This window comes from Pimephales promelas, chromosome 15 (assembly GCF_988280905.1).
Source record: "Pimephales promelas chromosome 15, fPimPro1.hap1.1, whole genome shotgun sequence".
NCBI lineage: Eukaryota > Metazoa > Chordata > Actinopteri > Cypriniformes > Leuciscidae > Pimephales > Pimephales promelas.
The window spans coordinates 27882907-27903429 of NC_142783.1; the positions used below are offsets into that span (position 1 = coordinate 27882907).

General features: G+C 37.7%; 2 protein-coding genes across 7 annotated transcripts in view; one reads left to right on the plus strand and one right to left on the minus strand.

Moving 5' to 3' along the window:
* The first annotated feature begins 313 nt into the window (after positions 1–313).
* Positions 314–1900, plus strand: id2a (inhibitor of DNA binding 2a). The gene is made up of 3 exons (XM_039668031.2): positions 314–743; positions 884–944; positions 1299–1900. Exons 1-2 carry the CDS (start codon positions 393–395, stop codon positions 938–940), a joined length of 408 nt encoding a protein of 135 aa, XP_039523965.1. The 5' UTR covers positions 314–392; the 3' UTR covers positions 941–944; positions 1299–1900.
* Positions 1901–2943: 1043 nt separating this feature from the next.
* kidins220a (kinase D-interacting substrate 220a) overlaps positions 2944–20523 on the minus strand; it is a 49778-nt gene continuing 32198 nt past the window's right edge. For 3 of the 6 annotated variants that reach the window (XM_039667975.2, XM_039667985.2, XM_089120483.1), the window contains 9 exons: positions 18049–18227; positions 16750–16982; positions 16184–16291; positions 15391–15444; positions 13035–13064; positions 11894–12031; positions 9796–9894; positions 6820–7050; positions 2944–5472 (listed from right to left, as the gene is read on the minus strand). In XM_039667975.2, coding sequence (XP_039523909.1) covers positions 4453–5472; positions 6820–7050; positions 9796–9894; positions 11894–12031; positions 13035–13064; positions 15391–15444; positions 16184–16291; positions 16750–16982; positions 18049–18227 — 2092 coding nt within the window. In that variant the 3' untranslated portion in view covers positions 2944–4452. The remainder of the gene's footprint in view (positions 5473–6819; positions 7051–9795; positions 9895–11893; positions 12032–13034; positions 13065–15390; positions 15445–16183; positions 16292–16749; positions 16983–18048; positions 18228–20523) is intronic. The other 3 variants (XM_039668001.2, XM_039667994.2, XM_039668009.2) reach the window with 3 other exon arrangements.

Sequence of the window (20523 nt, forward strand, 5' to 3'; positions counted from 1 at the left end):
AAAACATCCTTGTACTTTCCAGTCCCTAATTCTCTTGATCAGAAACAGGTACACTCACACTGATTTGAGAAATTATCCGTGGAAGCTGAAGGCAGTCAGCGCCACCCTAAACACGCGCTTTCACTGGTCAAGAACGCGGAAGAAATGGGCGGGTCTTGAGCGCTCAGCACAGCGGCCAATAGCGTAGCGCGCAGGCGATGATTGACGCGGCCTAACCCGCCAATCAGCGCAACCCAAACCAGCGCGTGAACAACCCACCTAGCAGGGTGTATATATACAGCGATGACAGCTCGCTAATCCACTGCGTTTGCTTCAACAGCCCAGCGCAAAGAGGAAATCTCGAACACAAAGGCGACTCTTTTAACGAAACCGTTCCTTACAGAGCTGTCAACATGAAGGCAATAAGCCCAGTGAGGTCTTTCCGGAAAAGTAGCGCGACTGTGACGGAGCACAGTCTGGGAATCTCACGGAGCAAGACCCCCGTGGATGATCCGCTGAGCCTGCTCTACAACATGAACGACTGCTACTCTAAACTGAAGGAGCTGGTGCCGAGTATCCCGCAGAACAAGAACGTGAGCAAAATGGAAATCCTGCAACATGTCATCGATTATATCCTGGACCTGCAGATCGCACTTGACTCGAATTCGGCGATCACCAGCCTGCATCACCCGCGAGCAGGGCAAGGGACATCCAGAACACCCCTGACAACACTCAACACAGATATCAGCATCCTCTCATTACAGGTGAATGTCCACAGAAACAACAGTGCAGTGCTCTATCTATCGTGAATTTTCAAATGCGCTATTAATGCACGACTAAGCTTCATTGATTTGGTGCAAGATTGACCGCAAATGAATTTACTTTGTTTTGTTTGTCCCTTTAGACACCCGAGTTTCAATCAGATTTGATCACAGAGGACAGCAGGACACTTTACCGTTAATCAGGTAAATACTCTGTTTTGATGAACCATTGATTATATGCTGTAAAAGACAGACAAATATTTTATGCTGTCAGAACAGAATTGAATTAAGAGCGTGAAATCAAATTTGGTAAGGACAATTTGTGCCACATAGTCTGTAAAGTAGTATAAAGTGTTTATTAATCAGTTGAGGTTGAATGTTGAAATGCTCTCACTGAAGGGAAGGCAGTGCTCGTGTACATCTGGAGCCCAGGGTTTTGCTCAGTCTTTGAGTGTTTGGTTAAATGTTCAAACTGCGGCTTCCTCTCTGGCGCCAGGCTGTCCGGATCTCTGCCCTGTTTGCATTCTCTAAATGCGCCTCTTTCTCAATCTTTTGCAGGTGTTTGGTTAAGACACAAGAACACACAGGACCTGGGAACTGGCTTTTCCTCCAATTTTTGTTCTCAGTCTGGAGTTGTTTTTTTTTTCTTCTTCTTTCTTTCCTGTAATTGAATCAAGAGACTTTTTTTTTTTTTTTGCTTCTAAAAGGACAATCCATGTGATGTGTTATAAGTTCGGACAATGATTATTTATCTTCTAAAAAGACTTATTTGGTCTTTTCTTCAAGAGGAAGAAGCACTATTCCCTAAAAAATAGGGGGGAAACCTGTAAATGATCGCAAGGAACCTTTTCTCTGCATTGAGAAGAAGTCTTACCTTTTTTTCGTGAAGAACGTGTGAATAGGAGACGACGTGGTTAGTTACTGTACAAAGTTTAAGTCTGTTTTTGTCAATTCTTTTGGCACATGAAGGACTGGACGTTGAAAATGACATGACGAAACCTTGTGAACTCTCTCTCTCTCAGAGTTTTATCTTGTATAGTTGCAGAAATTGGACTGTCAGTATCTGCAAAGTGTTATGCTGTATGCTGAGACTTTTTATAAAAGTAATATTGTAAATCGTACCTTTTTTTTATACAAAATAAATCAAATGCTTTATTTGACACTGGTCTGTTCTGCTTGCATCTTAATGTCAATTCTGCCAGTGTTGTGCTGTATATTCTTGACCTTGCCTTTTCTATCCTGGTACTTAAACGCATGTCACTGACCTTTCATACGTGCACATTTGCCCATTACTGACGGGAACCTGCATTAATCTTTTACATTGCCATGTGTTTGTGTAAAGGTGCATTCATTCTAGTTCGTAATGGGGGAAATGTGCCATTTCCTAATATAGAACTGTCCACAAATCATACGGCCTAGCAGTTTTTCTTGCGACTTTTAACCTCTTTCTGACTTCCTGTGTGGGGAAACTTGAAGGTGTCTGGAAGTAGAACATTAACGGTGACCGTTTCCACAAGTTCTCTCATTCGTATGTTTTGAAATGGCGGTTAAACTCAAAATTGAGTTTTTGATTTGTGAAATTCAGTTTGTAAAATCACTGTCTGTAGCGTTACAGTTTGTCCCCTAATAAGCACGAAGGAATAAATCAGAAATCTGAATGATTGATTTCATTTATCACTTTTTTTTTCGCAGACTCTGGAAACTCTAAAATTATTCAGAATTGTACAACAAGCCTTTTTGACTACAATGGCGTAACTTAGAATACACGTGAGAGAAGTGGATCCTTTTAAATGTTAGCATAGCAGACATAAATAATGGGATTTAATTTATAGTGCACTTGAGTCATTTTGTGGGATAAAATACAGGTAAACCATTTAACTACAGAAAAATAGATAATGGTATGCTCTCTTATTACATACAATTCTGCAAAGTGTATATTTTAAAATTAAAGGCACCTCAATTGCAGCCTAAACCTCTATTAGGGTTCTTGATATGAAGAGTGCGCCACCTGCTGGCAGCCAGACATCACCTCAGCAAAATAATGGACACTTATTTTAATGTCTTTTTTTATGGGGAAATTATTGGCTAAACGCTTTAATTGTGATTTTAAAAATTGATATATTAAGCAATGCACAGTATCCATTAAAAGCTGAGCAATGCGATTGTTATATTTTAAAATGAATTTCAATTTCAGACTCATTCAAAAGGTTAAAAAAAAAAGTTTATTAATGTGAGAAAACCACAAAACATTTTGAGGCATTCACACAAATAATTCCTTAGAGAAACCTCAACATTTTCTTGTTTTTCTCTTGATCTAAACCACTACACAAACTATAGGGATGATCTGAATGGGAATCAGGCATTCAATCACAAATAAATAACCACTTTCACAATACCGATCACAGCAAACACACCAGCACTACCTATATGTGTTTAAATCCTCACTCTACATGATGATTTGAATATTGTGGACCAACCTACACTAGATCTGTAATGTTAGCAACGGAGCATGAAATAACAGGATTTGCACTAAACGAATCAGAAACTACGAACAGCTTCACAGCCTCCGTTTATTGCATTTTTAACACCGCTACAACAACAGCAACAAACACATTTCTCACACTTTTACACTGCAAGTTCTCTTTTTTTGTTTTACAGTTGAAAAATATCTAAAACGTCCTTAAAATAAAACATTTACGGATAAAACCAGATGAAATTGTGTAATATATTAAGACTAAGAATAAGTTGTCAAATTGTAAAGGTTCAATTTGTAGTATTAATTCATGAATTAGGTTTATTGAACTAACTCTGACCGGCAATTTAGTTTAATATTACGGTAACACTTTACAACAAAGTTTCATTGGTTAACATTAGTTAATGTATTAACTAACATGAACACATGAGCAATACATTTGTTACTGTATTCATCTTTGTTAACATTAGTTGATAAAAGCTGTTCATTGCTCAGTTTAATTCACAGGGCGCCTGTAGAACGCAAATCCGAATTCCGGATATTTTGGGCGATCTCGAAACACATTTTCGGGCAGACTCACCACGGAGACTCACTAGTAGCCTAGACTTGTTGTTTAACTACTGCACTCTGTTACCGGTAGGCGTGGCCTCCTAGGGCAGCGATGCAAGTGCATTCTGGAAGTTGTTGTCTTTCATAAGCCAAAAATACATTTTCTGGCTTTTCTCAGTCTAGAAAGCTCCAAATTCAAAAATAATTTCACGTTTCTTCTACATAAATGACCCATTTTAAATGCACATTCATCTTTCCAGAGGTGAAGTATCCCTTTAATGAATTTCCTAATATTACTGAATTTAACTCATTGTTTTTTAGTAAAACAACTTTAATTTTAGGCAAGACTTTTTTGTTGTACGAACCTTTAAATATTTTGTATGCAAAACTAAACAAAAAATACTGTCTAAGAAAAAGATTTTGCAGTGATACCTAATTTTGAATTTATGTGTGGACTATGAAATGAATCTAAGCAGAATCAACACCAAGAAAATGTGCAGTAACAGCGTATGAACCAGTCCTGTTCCTGTCCTACCTTCCAGCAAAGTTCAGCTCCAACCCTGAACCAGCTAAACAAGATCTTGTAGCACTGGATAATTACAGACAGGTGTGCTTGAACTGAACTCTGCAGGAAGGTACATCTCCAGGAACAGAACTGGGCATCCTTGAGTTAAAGAAACCTGGTTGTGCTCAGAGGACACTCTCTCGTTCCTCAGCGGCGTCGGGACCGATGGACCTCTTGCGTTGGACTCCATGCAGGTTCTGGTTGGTCTCTGTGCTGGATCCGGGCCTTATAATGAGTGAGGGGCAGTCGGTGGAGCCGGAGGTCTCCTGTTGAGTGCTGTTGTTGAGGTTGTTGTTGAGCGCAGTGTTGTCGGTCGAGCAGTTGAGGTTACTCACGGCTGAAGCGGGCCAGCTTTCCTCAGGGGTACTGCTGTCAGACAGGGCGTCAGAGCAGATGGACATCCGGGCCACGGCCTCGTCTTGAAGGTTGCCCAGCCTGTGCTGTAAGACTCGCTTTTTAACCGGGCTCTCAAGAACCAGTTCGATCAGATGGGTCTCCTCTTCCTTCTTCTCCTGGGCCGATTCGCTCTCCTCATCTTGTAGCGAGTGGTCGGATGAGCTCCTGCTGGACCTCACTCCAGAGTCAGAGGATTTCTTGTCCAGCATGATGTCTGAAACGAAGCTCTTCCCTGTAGATAAGAGGCCCAGATCTGGTTCGGCGGCCCAGGGTTCCTCTCTCAGCAGCGGGGTGGCGTCTGTCTCCTCGTCCCCAGAGTCTTCTTCATCTCTCGGCACGCTGTGGTAACAAGGCCCCTGGCCTCTGGTCTTGCGTCTTTTAGTGGCAGACCCATGCTCGGACTTCTCATCCTCCTCTGTGATGGGGTCTAGACAAGCACCATCCGGGGCTGAGGAGAAGTCCGCTATGGTGTCTGCGGGTTTGGAGCCCTTTTTGACATGGGGTTTGCGCACATCTTGCTCACCTTCCTTAGTCTTCTCCTCTGAGCTTGCTGGGGGGAACTGGCCGGCCAGGGCTTGAGCGGGACTCTCTCGTCCAGCAGAAGACACCTCCAGCTGGGACATGTGCGAGATGTACTCCTGGTAAGCGGTGCGATACTCTGCCTGCTGCATGTCGGTCAGCTTACAGATGTCATTGGATGATTCCTGAGAGGTCAGGCTGGATATGCTGGACGTCCGGTGAGTGTTGGCCTAAAGGAGAAGATCAGGTCAATTTAGTCAGTAATAGGCATTTCAAGCAATAAAACTTAGGCCCGTCTTTCATAGAACAGAAAAGGAATTATTTAGCATTAGGGCTGGGTATCGATTAGGGGTGTCACAATATACCGGTATTGATGATCACAGTGAAATTTTAAAAAAGAAAGTTAATACACACAATATAATAAATAATCCTTAAATGTCCGTTTTTCAGGGTGTTTCAGACAGATTTTTGGAACTATTCACTTGTTCATGAATGAACAGGTAGAATAAACCAACACAGGTCGCATTGTATGTTTGTTTTTGCATGCAGCCCTTGTAAACTCAATAGAAAGGCATTTCATGCCATCATTTTGCGGTAGTTTTATCGTACCACATTTAATATGAACACGCAAGAATTAAAAAAAAAACTGATCTAGGGATTTCAGTCAATTTATCAATTGATTTAACACTTATTTTTTATTATTAGAGGTTTAATCCAGGCACGTTTGCTGACTGTTCTTCATACAGGACTATCATATGGCTTCAGAAGACTTAATAATAAGAATAAGTAATTCCTTGTGTTCCATGAGAAGTTCTGCAGGGTTCCAGAAACATGACAGTGAGTTGATGACAACATTTTAATTGAACTATCCCTTTGTAAGACAATAGTTGCTTTCAAAATGAATCATTAGGTGCATTCCAACTTACATACTTAAGAACTATTTGATGCCTTTTAAAAAAAAAAATTGTGTGAGTAACGCATTCACAAAAAGTTCCAAAAAAGCTTAATTTGAGCACACTATACTCATAAAGTGTGAGCACACTACTTAGGCTACAAAATTGTGTAAAATAGTGTAGATTTATGCAAAATGGGACACACCAACTATGAGTACACAACCAACTTCCATGATGCTAATCTAAACCATTATGAGCTCTTGCTTATGTTGAAACACCATGCCAAGTGTGAACAGATGAGTGCAGAAATAGCTATCTCTGTGTGATAGAGAGCTAGCGTGTGTGTGGTCCGCTCTTCACTTCCTCTGCCCATCTAGGTCAGAAAACACTCCGTTTGTCACCCAGTAAACCACATGCTATTTTCATGCTGATGAGAGACTACTGAAAAGCAGAAGCTGCGCTCCAGAGTCAAAATGCAACAGTGAAGAAAATGTTGGGTTAAAAAGGCGCAACAACAAAAACGGCGGTTTCTCTGCTTCCACACACGCACATATGTTTGCGTTGGCCTCTATGGAGATAATCACACCGTCTTCTCATGTTGTGCACCTGTGTTTATCTATAGGCTGTACTTCAGTGTTGACGTGTCCAGCTGAATGTGTTTGTGTGCACAGCAGTACCACGCACCAGCCAGTGGGCATTGTGTTGTCTGGCGGGCTCCTCAAGCCCCACGCCGCTGAGCTCTTCAAAGCTGAGGTTGAGGCTGTACGCAAAGTTTTCTGGGTTGATGGTCACGTCTTGTGGCGCTTCAGAGGGCCTGAGGGGTTCGGGTTGAATCAACACGCTGCTGCCCTGCTCGCTGCACGCTCCTGATTCATCATTCAGCAGCTGGTTCTCCACATGACGCTGCTCTAGAACCTGCAGCACAAATACAGCAATGTTTCAAGGGATTCAATAGCAAGCGTGCATTTCATTCATTGAGCAAATCTTGCAGACTATCTTTGTGAAGCTATGTTCCTCTTCTCTTGATTCTTGAACGCTAAAAGTATTAAAAGTGTTCGGATAGGATTGTTTTTCTAAATAATATTTGAGTTGAAATATAAAAGGACAACTATATGCAACTCGGATGTTATGGAAGGTTGTGTACTCTAGATGCGTCACAAAAGTCAATGAAAGACTTGTATACGCTAATGTTAAAATGGTTAGGGTCATTGCAATTTTGAAATGTATTTGAAAGTAGTCTCTTATCTCTTATATTTAATCAAAATACAGAAAAAAACATTAATTGAAGTATTGTCACAATTTTCTATTTTAACATTTTATATTGTAATGTATTCCTGTGATGGCAAAGCTGAATTTTTTGCATCATTTCTTTAGTCCCCACTGATTTTTTTTTTTTAATCATTCTAATATGCTGATTTGCTGCTAATTAAACATGTTTTATTATTATCAATGTTAAAAACAGGATACATTGTTTTTGTGGAAACAGTGATAATTTTTTTTTTCAGAATTCTTTGATGAATAGAAATTTCAAAAGATGACATCAAACATTTAAATAATAGTCTGTGATAAAATTAAGAATGATTGAACTCTGCTAAATGCTAAATTTTTTTTTTTTTACATTTTGTCATATGGCATTTTACGCAAAATTGGGGGAAAATATCTAAATTCTTTTAAAAAGTATATATATATATTTGTATATGTGTATGTATATATATATATATATATATATATATATATATATATACACACACATATATATATATATATATATATATATATATATATTAGGGGTGGAGCCGAATCCGAATACGGTATTCGGAAAGGTACAAATAATGTGTTTTTTACGAATACTTATTCCGAACAAATACTTAAAAAAAATATTTGTATTCGGGAACAAGAAATACTTTATATCAAAAAGCTGCGTTCCTCACGAGACGCGAGTTGAGTGACTTGAGTCAATGCGCGAGTTGAGTGAGTGACGTTCAGGAAGAGGTGACTGACACAGGCTGCTCCACACAGCAACAGAGAGGGCTCGGCTGAGCGAAAAAAAAAACCACTTAACTGCATCACTATTTTTGTTTAATAGATGTTTGTACCTTAACTATGTTCCGGTGGCAGTTTATAACTTTCGGGAAGCGGAGTTTGATCGGGAGTAGGCTATATTCCATTATTGACGTCTGCAGACGGGTGCTTCATGTTCGCTCTGTTTACGTAGCTCTGTTAGCTCGGTAACGGTAATTATTTGTTTCATGGCTTGATTGAATTCCAATGTAGAATGCGGTCTGTTATTATAACAGGCCGCTGCTTATAAGTATAACACACCGTTGCTATGAAAAACAGAGCGTTGCCATGGATTCTAAACGTAGAGACAGAACGGACTATTTTTCTTTTTTTAGCGGGAGCGATACAATCGTTTTTTAAATCAATAAACTCCTTTTTATATCCATATTTTGAGTCAAATTATTGATTTATTTGGTAGGTAGCCATGTAATAAGCGGGGTAATGTAGAGCGAGGCGTAGTTATAGCGAAAACCCTTCAGGCTTCGCGTCGGGCTCATAATCAACCTCCTCACTATAAATTATCCATATAACTTATTCTGTCTGCACAGCGTCCTCCACCGTGGTGTTGGGGTTCATAATGTTCACAATTGTATTTTATTAGTTGTTGGTTTAACCATGGTTCATGAGGTAATGGCTGACTGTTATTTTCTTTTCAATGACTTTTCTTGTTACATGTTCATTGCTGGATTTATAGAAAAAATCAACCAATATTGCATATCCATAATTATTATAATGGATATAATTAAAGAATCCATACACTAAGTATTTTTAAAGATTTTTATGCCTATTTTGAATTTTACTCGAATACAAATACAAATACAAATACTTTTCCTCCCTGAACAAATACAAATACAAATACAAATAGCGGCTGCTTTGCACACCCCTAATATATATATATATATATATAAATAAATGTATTTATTTATAATTACAATTAAATAACATTTCATAACAGACATTTATGTGGTTAGAAGTGATTAGCCAATTTATTCCATACTTTTTACTATGGTTGACTGAAGATCACAGAAGTGTTTGATAAAATATAAACAATACATTTGTGAAACAATAATGCTACCTGACCTCTAGGAAAAAGTGTCCCATTTGAATAGGTTTTAGTTTTAAAGAATCTTTTGCTGTTTTAAAGTTTTAAAGAAAACTGTGCTTCACTAAGGCGTTTATGTGAAATCGCTGAATGGCCGTACTACTATGTGAAACCTTTAAGGCATGCCAATATCACAACTAGCCCCAAGTCGTTCCATTTGGACTCGTTTCCAGTCTGAAGAATGCTACTTTCTTGTAAACGTCAAGCTATTCAGATCTTCAAGTGGACACCGAGCTCCCACTGACAATAACCCTCCTTCATCCAGAAAGCAGCCATCTTGGACCAGATGGCTGCCTGCTTGCTGGCAACACAACATTCGTTTGTATAAGTGCAAATGGAAATCTGATCAACACAGCTACATGTGTTCCTTATTTCAACCCCATCCAGCCTTCTTCACTACAGAGAGATTAGCTGCGTGCTAAACATTACAAACCACAAACAGAAAGATGACCACTATCTGATGTGTACGTGTCAGATTACGAACAGAAATGTCTTACCATGGACCTGAAGAGATGCCAGTCTCCAAAGTTCATGTTCATTTCCTTCTTGAGCTCATCAAGGTTGCACTGAGACAGAACCCGACCGTTCACGTTGGCCTGCAGTGACACGATTTGACAAAAACATTATGGCATTGAAAAAAATAGCGGACAAACTTTAGATCAGTTTGATCTTGGCAGTGTGCAGGGGGTTGAAACAAAGTTCACAATAGAGACGTTTAAGTATGCAGGCTGATGGGACACAGCTGGTAGGTTGACTAATGGATGTCTAACGGAGACATCAGATATGTCATTGCTTCCCTCAGATGTTGTCCAGTGGAAAGAAAGGCCTTATTGTGAATCCTCCGTATGCACCACATAGAGCTGATGAAACTAGTCCATCCCTGTAAATACATGTTCATCTATTGGAAAACTTTGGTAATTAATCACACCCCATGTCTCTATCCTGTTTTACCCACTTTCCTTTTAGTTATCGGTATATTTCCACGAATATGGTACAAAATAGGACACCAAATAGGGCATTAAACTGACGTTCAAACTGACTGACTTTAAAAAAAAAAGTGTTGACTTCAACTTCAGAAGATTACAAATATTAAGGTTTTATGTTCTATTCATTTTATATAAAGTGATGGACAGTAACTTTATCTATATCTACTTGATTACTGTTCTTAAAGGGATAGTTCACCCAAAAATGAAAAATCTGTCATCATTTATTCACCCTCATGTTGCTTCAAACCTGTATGAGTTACTTTCTTTTGCTGAACACAAGATTTTGAAGAATGTGGGTAATCAAACAGTTTACATTAGCCATTGACTTCCATAGTATTTTTTGTCAACTGTCAAATTAAAGAAATATATACAGGTTTGGAACAACTTGAGGGTGAATTTTCCTTTTTTGGGTGAACTATCCTTTTAAGAACATTTCTAACGTATCTGTACTTTATCATTTTTATTTTGCGAAACATCTACTTTTACTTCACTACTTTCCATAGCATGATATTGCACTTTTTACTCCACTGCACTCCTTAAAAACAATATCATTCTTGTTACCGCGAACTAAAGAAATCTCCACCCTATCCGAGACGCAAGAGCGATGTGCGATTCGTGAACGAGTTGATTCTTTCTAATTCCAAAGAACCTGCTGAATTGGTTCACAAATAACACTAAATGATTCACTCGTGAATTGGACTGATCCAATTGCAGCTGGTCTTGCAAAACAACTCACTGACTCGGTCAAAACGAGCCAAAAATGGATATCATCGGAGCTCGAATCTACGTGTAACTAAGTTACTAATGTATTTTAGAGCTGATTACCGACTAATGTTTTCTAGAATAAATATCTCTTTAATCAATCAGAAATTTTACTTTTAATATTTAAGTACCATAAAAATCAAGTACTTGTTTAAATTTTTCTTGAGTAAATACTTTTATAGGAGTAGTATAGGGGTTAATAGGATAAACTAAATTAATACTTTCATTCAGCAAGGATGCATTAAAATGATTAAACTTAACGGTAAAGACTTCTAAATGATTACAACAAAAATCTACTCCAAATAAATGCCATTTCAATTTTTTTACCATTTTATTCATTAAAGAATCGTGCAAAATCACGTTTTCCACAAAAATAGTAAGCACCACAACTGTCTTTAACATTGATAAGAAATGTTTCCAAAGCACCAAATCAGCATATTAGACTGATTTCAGAAGAATCAATCAAACCGTTATTTTAAATTGTAATATTTCACAAAATTACCAATGTCCGGTATTTTTTACCAAATAAATGCAGTCTTGGTAAGCATAAGAGACTTCTATCAAAACTACATAGAAAAAACAGTAGCAGTTGTGGCGATAAATATTTGTAGAAAAAATAAATATAAATATTTTTAAGGATTCTTTGATGAATAGAAAGAGCACAAGAACAGCATTTATTTGACACCAAACTTTATAGCAGTAGTGTATATTTACCATAAACATTTGTGCCTCTGATGTTTTAAAGAAGCAATGGAACAACAATGTGTACGGTGTTTGTGAAAGTGCCTTTTACGTGCCGACTGCATGCTTTTCTGTGGACCTTTTGGTACACTCTTCCAAAACATACCTTTTTGATTGTGCCGATGTACTGTTCCAGCATGCTGGAGTCCAGACCCTGGATCTGTCTGAGCTTCTCACACACTCCATCAATGCTAAGAGAACTGAGGAGGACCTGAGCTCCACTAGAAACCACAGAACCAGAGCCCTACACACATACAATAATGTATTCAATATTCATTCATAATACTTCCTGGGATAGCAAGGCATGAGGCATGGTCAAAGCCATGCAATGCAAAAGCAGTGCAACTCAAAGAAAAGCCAAAGCAGTGATCCAATGTCATCACAGAGTGAGGAACACTTGAGCAGTTATGGATGAAGGACCAATACATGGACTATATTTCATATGAATTCTAATGAAATTGCTCCTTTCAATTATTTGAGGCCTTAGTTAATGCCATAATTGACTCAAAACTAACATTTTACAAGGATGTTCTTAAAATGATGATGAATGGGCCATGGATATATATCTGAGGAACCCTGCTTGGAAAATGCCAAATAAATATAAAAAATAAAAAAATTCACAAATGAGTACATAGCTTGACACCAATTGTTTTCACCTAAAATATTTGTGCTGTAATCCTACTCATCATCAGCAGGCATGTTTACTAAGAAAAAAAAATACAGAGATAAAAGTACATTTTAAAAGTAAATATAAATTGAAAGCTATTTTGGATGGAACTGCAGAGCACTGAAATAGACGCAGCCAATGGAATAGGAGCCTGTGAATAAATATTCACTACATTCAATTATAATTTTAGCCTTTTCTCTAAAAACTCATTTGCATTTAGATTCAAGTTGATGTCAAATTTGAACTTGACATACCAGTTTAAATGTTTATAATGGAGAATAATATTTCAGGTGAACAACACTTTAAATTTTCTTTACATAAATCGTCATGAGGGTTTCAGAGGACTTAACTTCAATGCAAACCTGAGTCCTGTTTATTTTATGTTGTTGTTTTTTTTTGTCCTTTCTGTATCTGGACAGCATGTGAAAATTTGGACAGTGTATTTGAACAGAAATTTCACAACAGCAGAACTGGCTGTTCATTTTGTTCTGGTTCGAAGTGAAGCACGCCAAAATGAGCAGGAGTCCTGTAAATAACACAGTAAAACATGGGAAAAACTGAAGGGTTTCAATGTTTGTACCTGCTTCATTCTGAAGGGCTGAGATTTTATCTGGGAGTGGCAAAAGGAGAGGAAAGGAGGGATTAGGTCACATGCTTCAAATCATCAATAAATCAAACGCACGCAAGAACATTATTTATGACGGATGCTGGTTTCACAGCATCCGACCTGCACGGTTTTCACAGTATTGATTAGATCAGGCCAATCAAACAGAAAACCTCAGATGAAGTGACTCATAACTACAACATTTCGGAGAAAGGACAAACTGTGCAAAGAGTTTGAGCTGGAAAGACACACAGAACGATAAAAAGGAGAAACGGAGACGACTTCATGGCGAGAACAAGTTGTTTGATTCTAAAACGGCCCCACCCTGATGGCCGAGTGTTGGAGCGGGGCGATAAGAGTGTAATTAGCGGGAGGAGGAAACAGACGTGTGTGCTGAAGGAAGCGGCTCTCTCTGCTGATAAGAGCGAGACGTCCCAGGACTGCTGATGCTAATCCAGCCAGCCTCTGATAGCAGCAGCCTTTCACACCATGCACAACAAAGCAGCCATGAGGGGACAGACCAGAGAGCGGATCAAATGATGGAGGCATGAAAGGGCAAAACAACCGAGCTGAAGGAAGGAGGGCAGGATATGAAGAGAGAAAGCAGCGGCAGGGCGTGACTCAAACGAAAACAGCGGGGAAGAAGGATGGAGGAGGCGCAGGAATGGAGAATATGCTGGTGTTGTTGATGAATGATATGTCAGTGAGCATTGGTAATGGTTGTTACAGTATATAGTGAATAATGATGTAATCGTTCTAATCTGAGATAATCTTGTCCAATATTTGGCTGTTTTAAGATTATTGGCATTAGCAGGGAACCGAATTCTCAACAGTAACGTAATTCTAACAGCCCGCAAGTCAATGGATAGTGCTCACTAATTGTATAAATATTGTGTCATTTAATTCAGAAATAGTATTTGCATTTTTTTTAGGTTTTACATCTTTTGCTCAACAAGGCTGCATTTATTCAATCAAAATTAGAGTAAACAGACAGTAATATTGTGTAATATTAAAATTCAAATAACAGTGTTTTATTTTAAAACATTTTAGAATTCTGAATTAAAATAATTAATTAATAAAATTGTATTCCTGTGATGCAAAACTGAATTTTCAGCATCATTACTCCAGTCTTCAGTGTCTCATGATCCTTCAGAAATCATTCAAATATGTTGATTTGTTGCTAAAAACATATATATATATATGTGTGTGTGTGTGTGTGTGTGTGTGTGTATGTGTATATATATATATATATATATATATATATATATATATGAAGAGTTCAGATGCAAAAGCCTCTAAATGCCATTTGAAATTTTCTTCTTTAATGATGATTTTTGTCAAACTTGTATATTTAAGTTCAGTGATTTCACTTAAATGGCAATGATAATTACCTATTAATTGTTATTTAAGTGAAATTACTGGAGTTAAATATACAAGTTTGATAAAAATCATCATTAAAGAAGAAAATTTCAAATGGCATTTAGAGGCTTTTGCATCTGAACTCTTCATATATAAACATGTGTATGTGTGTATCTATCAATTAGTAAATAAAAGTTATACATACAGATTTACTATTTGATATACGCAAGCAATAAGGTACGAGAGGCTGTATTGCTGTATTGTGAAAAAGTAACGAGGCAAGACGCGAAGCAGAGTGCCTGCAACCCCTTCAGCCGTTCCTTATTCATGATAGAGCACTTGCCCTCGAGTACCTTATAGCGTTTATAAAACGGTTACCATACAATACAAATATTTAAGTAAAAAAAAATGTATTAGTGCAACTTTCATAAAGTAAATCACTAAAATCCTTCCTTCCGCTAGAAAAAATAGTCCCTGACCGTGAACAGCGTGTAATATGCATGAAAGCTCAAATAAAAAAACAACATAGGAACTGCAGTGTTGCGCAGTGATAAATAGAACCGCTGGGTGAAGCGGTCATAGCCCTGTTTTATCATGAATAAAGCACAGCTTTTGACCAATCAGAATCAACGACTGGAACTAACCATTTTATAAATACGTATATACATATACACTCTCAATAGACTTCTGTTTCAAAGTCAAATATGGATTAAAGAGTAAAGGTGGAAATAAAACGGATGCTGAGGTCCAGCAATAGGTTGTTAGAACCCTCAAGTTTTGTTCACTAGCGGCACATCAAGCTTTAGGGTTCAAGCAGCGCAGGCTCAAACTGGACACTAAGTGTAACATGCCATAAGCACAAGTGCATATGTGTGTGTGTGTGTGTGTGTGTGTGTGTGTTTGCAGACAATTAAAGATTCTGCTGCACCTTTTATGCACAGATATAAACAAACATACACACTACTAAAGTTACCATAGAGGGGGATGGAGAGGGAAGACCCTCACGTGAGTCCTCTCTGATTATATCCTGATGGAGGGAGAAAGAATGGAAGAAAAGAGGAAGAACCAGAGGATAAAAGACCATTGCAGAAGTGTGGACATTTAGTATGGAAAAGACAGAGGACTGAAAAAGAGATTGGCATGAACTATGAGACTTTTCTCAACTCCATTAGGTCTTCAACGAGAGTTTTCATTGTCTACAACGTACAGCGTCGTAGACAGACAATGTAGTCAGACTAAGTAAACAGCCAGAAATCACAAAGGTTATAATGTCATATTCATAAAACATCAACATACGAGTTAGAACGTATAGTGGCGGAGAGATTATTTCTCATTTGCCATGCAAACGTTTTAGCTAATCATTTACATACAAAAGTCTGAAAGGAAGGGTTGCGGGTTATATCTAAGACTCAAAGAGGAGGAAAGGAAAAAGGTTGTTTAAAATCAAATTACATCCATTTTTTTAATGTTAGAAGCATCATGGGAAAATGCTAGAAAGCTACAAACGCTTACAATATATAAAATGGCACGACAACACTGTGATTAACACAGAGACATTAAACCCTAAACCTGCTCTGTGAGTTTAATGTTTAAATTATAGCTTTAAGCCACGGGCTGTTTGTCACGAGGAGCTTGAAAAAAAGGATGAAAAAAGACATTTAGTGCCAAGAGACATAAAGACATTATTGTGGCCATTTAGACTATAGGCAGTAAAACGCGTGTCTGCCTGCAGTGTACATACTGTACAGAGTCGTTTATGTACTTACTAGTACCAGACTTGGGTCCTTATGTTTAGAAGCAGGGCGTGAAGGGGTGTGATGGGGGTTGCCAGGGTAATTTCGGGGCAGGTGATAAACATGATGAGGGAAGTACGGCTATAGATGTAGAGAGAACAGAATAATCAGGGCTGAGGTGTCAGTGTAACATCGGGTTCATTTAATGAAAGGTCAAACACCCATGAGAGCCTATAAGCACACTGATGATTTATTAGGACTGTGCCAAGTATAATTAATATCTTCCATTAATATTAACAATAAAAATAAACCATAAGCTGAATATTGTATATTGAATAATCTTACTACTACTACAGCTATTATCATTAATATTTTATGAAATGTTATTTAAAAATTATATTAGTATTATATTTTAGTAGAAGTAGCAGGAAACCCCATAAATAAAAATACCCCCCCCCCCTTTTTTTTTGTTTTCTAGAAACCATGCCAGAAGGTCAGTTTTGTTCGCGCTCAAATTTTGCACTATAATTATCACAAGTATGCTTCAGTTACCGTAAACACTGGCGCATTTTGCTTGAACACAATAACCGATGTCTCACCCGGTTGTAGAAGGGGTGCTGGGGTCCCGTAAGCCCACTAAAGTAGCTGCTGTGGGGTTGAGTGGTTGGCATCACTCCAGCAGGGGGGAAAGACCCAGGGAAAGAGCCCGTGGGAGAGCAGGACAAAGAATTCTGCCCAAATGTAGAGTGTGGCCGTGCCGAAGCGTCCTGCAGGGGCAGTGGGGGATAACTGACTCCTCCGAGGTGCATCTGCTCTCGTGCATCTCGTACATCTGAAACGGGAAGGGAGATCGAGAGAGAGAAAGAAAGAGTAGGAGAAAGTTAGATCCGAATCTTGGCCAGCACTTTAAAGGCATTCAAATCCTCCCACTCACAGTCGACTTCAGCCAAATGAAGCATTTATAGTACGTTACATGTGAGAAAAGAAAGGCCTCTGTGGTTTGATTCTCTTAGAAACACACTGATTTCTTCCAACAGAAGTGGCCAATCGCAAAAACGCACCTTGAAGAAAGAAACGTAGGAAATGGTTCCCAATGAAATTCACATTCGCTTTAACGTCAATGTCTCAAGGGCTGAAATAGACGTCAGAATGTGTTTGGTTGGAAGTAATATTTCTGAGTCACTCAGGCAGACCAAATAAGACTGGCTGGATGACTCAGAAAACAAGCGGCTCATCGAGATTCAGTGACGTTTCATTTCCTGAGGTGAACACAATGGAGACCTTACTCATCTCTCTGGGTTCACAAAGGAACCTTTATTGTCACATTGGACCACCAATATCATGTGATGAGATAATACCTCTCATATTCGCAATGATTTAGAGAAGTCTGCATCAATAAATTAATCGGTAAAATTTTTCGGTAACACTTTATGTAGCCTTCATGTTTGAGAAATAATTTACTAAAATGCTTTATATTTCCAGATTCCTGGTTACATCTGAAACCGGTTGCTTACCATATGTTTAATGCGTTATACTTTTAAAAGTGTGTGTTTAATAAATAGATATGTACTATAAAATATTATAATTGTGGTTAGAATTATTCATGAGACCATACAATGCATTACAAGGCATAATAAATGCATTAAAATTCTGTTATAATGCATTGAACAGGCTTTAAGTAAATTGTTATCAAGTTTTCTTTCACAGTGTTTATACCAAATGTGACAAAGCATCAAGCAATAAAAGCTATACACTATCTAAATTTGACATTGTCAATTATTGTCGACTTCCAAATAGCCTTTATGTGGTTTCTGCTTTGCTTTATATAAAAACAATACAAATTCATGGCATATCCTCCTTATTTATAGCTAGGCAAACTTGTTTGTGTGGGCTTGTACCTGCGATGATCTCCCTTAGTTTGGGATCCAGGTTGACAGTACAGGGCAGGAACATCTCCACATCACGAGCGGTGAGAACAGGGGTGTGCGATGAGAGAAACACCTCAAAACTGCGAATATCACCATCGATCTCCAACAGAGGCTCCACATCTTTAGTGGTGGGGATGTTTTTAGAAATCCTGCAATGAGAAGGTGACAATTAACGTACAGCAAAGGTATACCTCTTTCAGAAATTCAACAGATTTTAAGGAAAAAAAAAATGCCCAAGGTATTTAAAATCTTGGGATGGGGAGTTGATGCAAATTATTGTACAGTTAAATGAATATATAATATATTAATAATACAATTATTATATGTAGAACTCCCTCATTAAAGTAAAAATGCCTCTGAAAATCAACATTGGGGGTTTATTTCTGATACTGATGTGGACTGATTGATTGATTGGCTGATTTATGGTCACATTGCTTTAGTGTGTATTATTAACAACATGTAAACTTACTATACTGTAAATAGCAGTAAAATGTCTCAGTAGTCACAAGCTCACACTCTTAGCCCAAGTTTTTGAGTGTGGTTTCTGCAGTTATTTCTGCACCACATGTCAGGCGCTTTCAGATAAATGGTTTCCTACTGCAATTTATCGTATTGAGCGTGGGAATTCATATCAAATAAATCTGAAGATTTGCTTCTGCTGAACGCAGACATTTTGTGCACCCCATATTTCTTCCTCTATCTTCTTATCTGCCCCCAGTCCACACCTCTGTCTCTCTGGTAAGAAAAGCTAGTTGAATCTTTTTATTGGTTGATACGAGGGCACAATAAGTCCTTTTTCCATACTGATCATTACATCGTGAAGAGGGCGAGCTCACTGCTTACCACCGGTTTAAGTAATCCGATTTTAGCTGTTTAAACTGGGCAGGAGAGAGCTGACACAATGACACTCAAATGACCTGATGCTAAACTGAGATGGTGAGGCAGAGTAAACAAACACTGATATCTAAATCCGAGACGATACACACCTGGAGGGAGCGTCTGAAATGGTCAGTTCATCAAATGACCTCTGACCTGATATCTCACAGCTATTTATACTGCGTCCTTACTAGATACAACAAAGCAACACTGTATTTTGTTGGTTGTTTGGTTGCTATTTCTGCAACACCATGGTATAGCCTAAACTGAGAGCTCATTGGACCAAAATTCCACTCTGCATGTATATGAAACATAAATGGATCAACCAGGAGAGATTTGATTGTGGATGTTAAAAGAAAAATCACAATGTTAATATTGTTGAAGGGGTACTTAACCACTGGCAAAATTGGCTGTCAATAATGTTTTTTAGTTTGTTTTGTTTTTAAACCTGTGCTACCTGACAAGAGAAAATAGAGGGAAAAAAAATCTGTCGTCTTTCAAGAACTCAAAGATGTTTAGAAAATAGTGAGTTACTTTCAGTTTCCAGTCAACATTTAAAACTGGATGACCACAAATCAGTGTTTTAGGCCAAACCGTAGTGATAAAACAAAGAAACTTTGTTATGTGTTTGTCATTTTTAATCAGACTTTTTTTTTAATAACAAAGTAAAAGTAATTTCTTCATCTCAGCATAAACTAATTTCAGTTAGTTGCCAAGGCATTATTTCGAATTTGTATTTAAGTTTTTTTTTTGAAGCATTGCATTTTTTAAATAATATATTTTATTTCAACTGCAGAACATTATTTTTTAATAGTTTTAGTTAACAATAATTAAGAAATTGTAACAATAACAAAAATGGCCACAAATTTATTTACATTTTGAATTATATCACAATAGTTTATTAAGTTTGGAAGCCCTAAAATACACTCCAAAAAATGTTGGGTTGTTTTAACCCAATTTTGGGTCAAATATAGACAAACCCAGCCATTGGGTTACATTTTTAAATTACATTTTTAACCCAATGTTTGAGTTTGTCCATATTTGACCCAAAATTGGGTAAAAACAACCCAGCGTGATTTAGGGTGTACAAACAAACAAAAAAACAAACTGAAACAAATAAAAAATAAAATGGAAAATTAAGTAATATATATTAATCCAAATATGAAAAAATCCTTCGAGTTCCAGATGAAAAACTATGCTTATCCATGCTTGATATCCATACGTCTTCAGACGGTATGAAATTACAAATAGTAACACATTACACATGGCTCCACCTACAAGTATTGACATCAAGCAAAAGCGTTATTATTAGGGGTGAAGTCAAAGAGATCTAATGTACCAAGCATGTTATTTTTGGTCAATTTACACTGTAAAACAGTAGCTGTAGGATTTACTTTGAAACAACTTTCACTCAGAACTTGCAAGTATATTTCAAAAATAATGCAAAGAAACAACAAGTAACACATTGAATTAAACATGCAACTTTCAAGTCAAAACCCATGCATAGTATTTTCTTGAAAAACCAATAATATTTATATTTATTTACAACTTTTTTGTTGTATACGCATA

What these genes read in the sequence shown, in the direction of transcription:
- id2a (XM_039668031.2), top strand. Translation starts at nt 393, where the DNA reads ATGAAGGCAATAAGCCCAGTGAGGTCTTTCCGGAAAAGTAGCGCGACT. An exon ending in TCAGCATCCTCTCATTACAG is followed by an intron (nt 744 to 883) that starts GTGAATGTCCAC and finishes TTGTCCCTTTAG; the next exon opens with ACACCCGAGTTTCAATCAGA.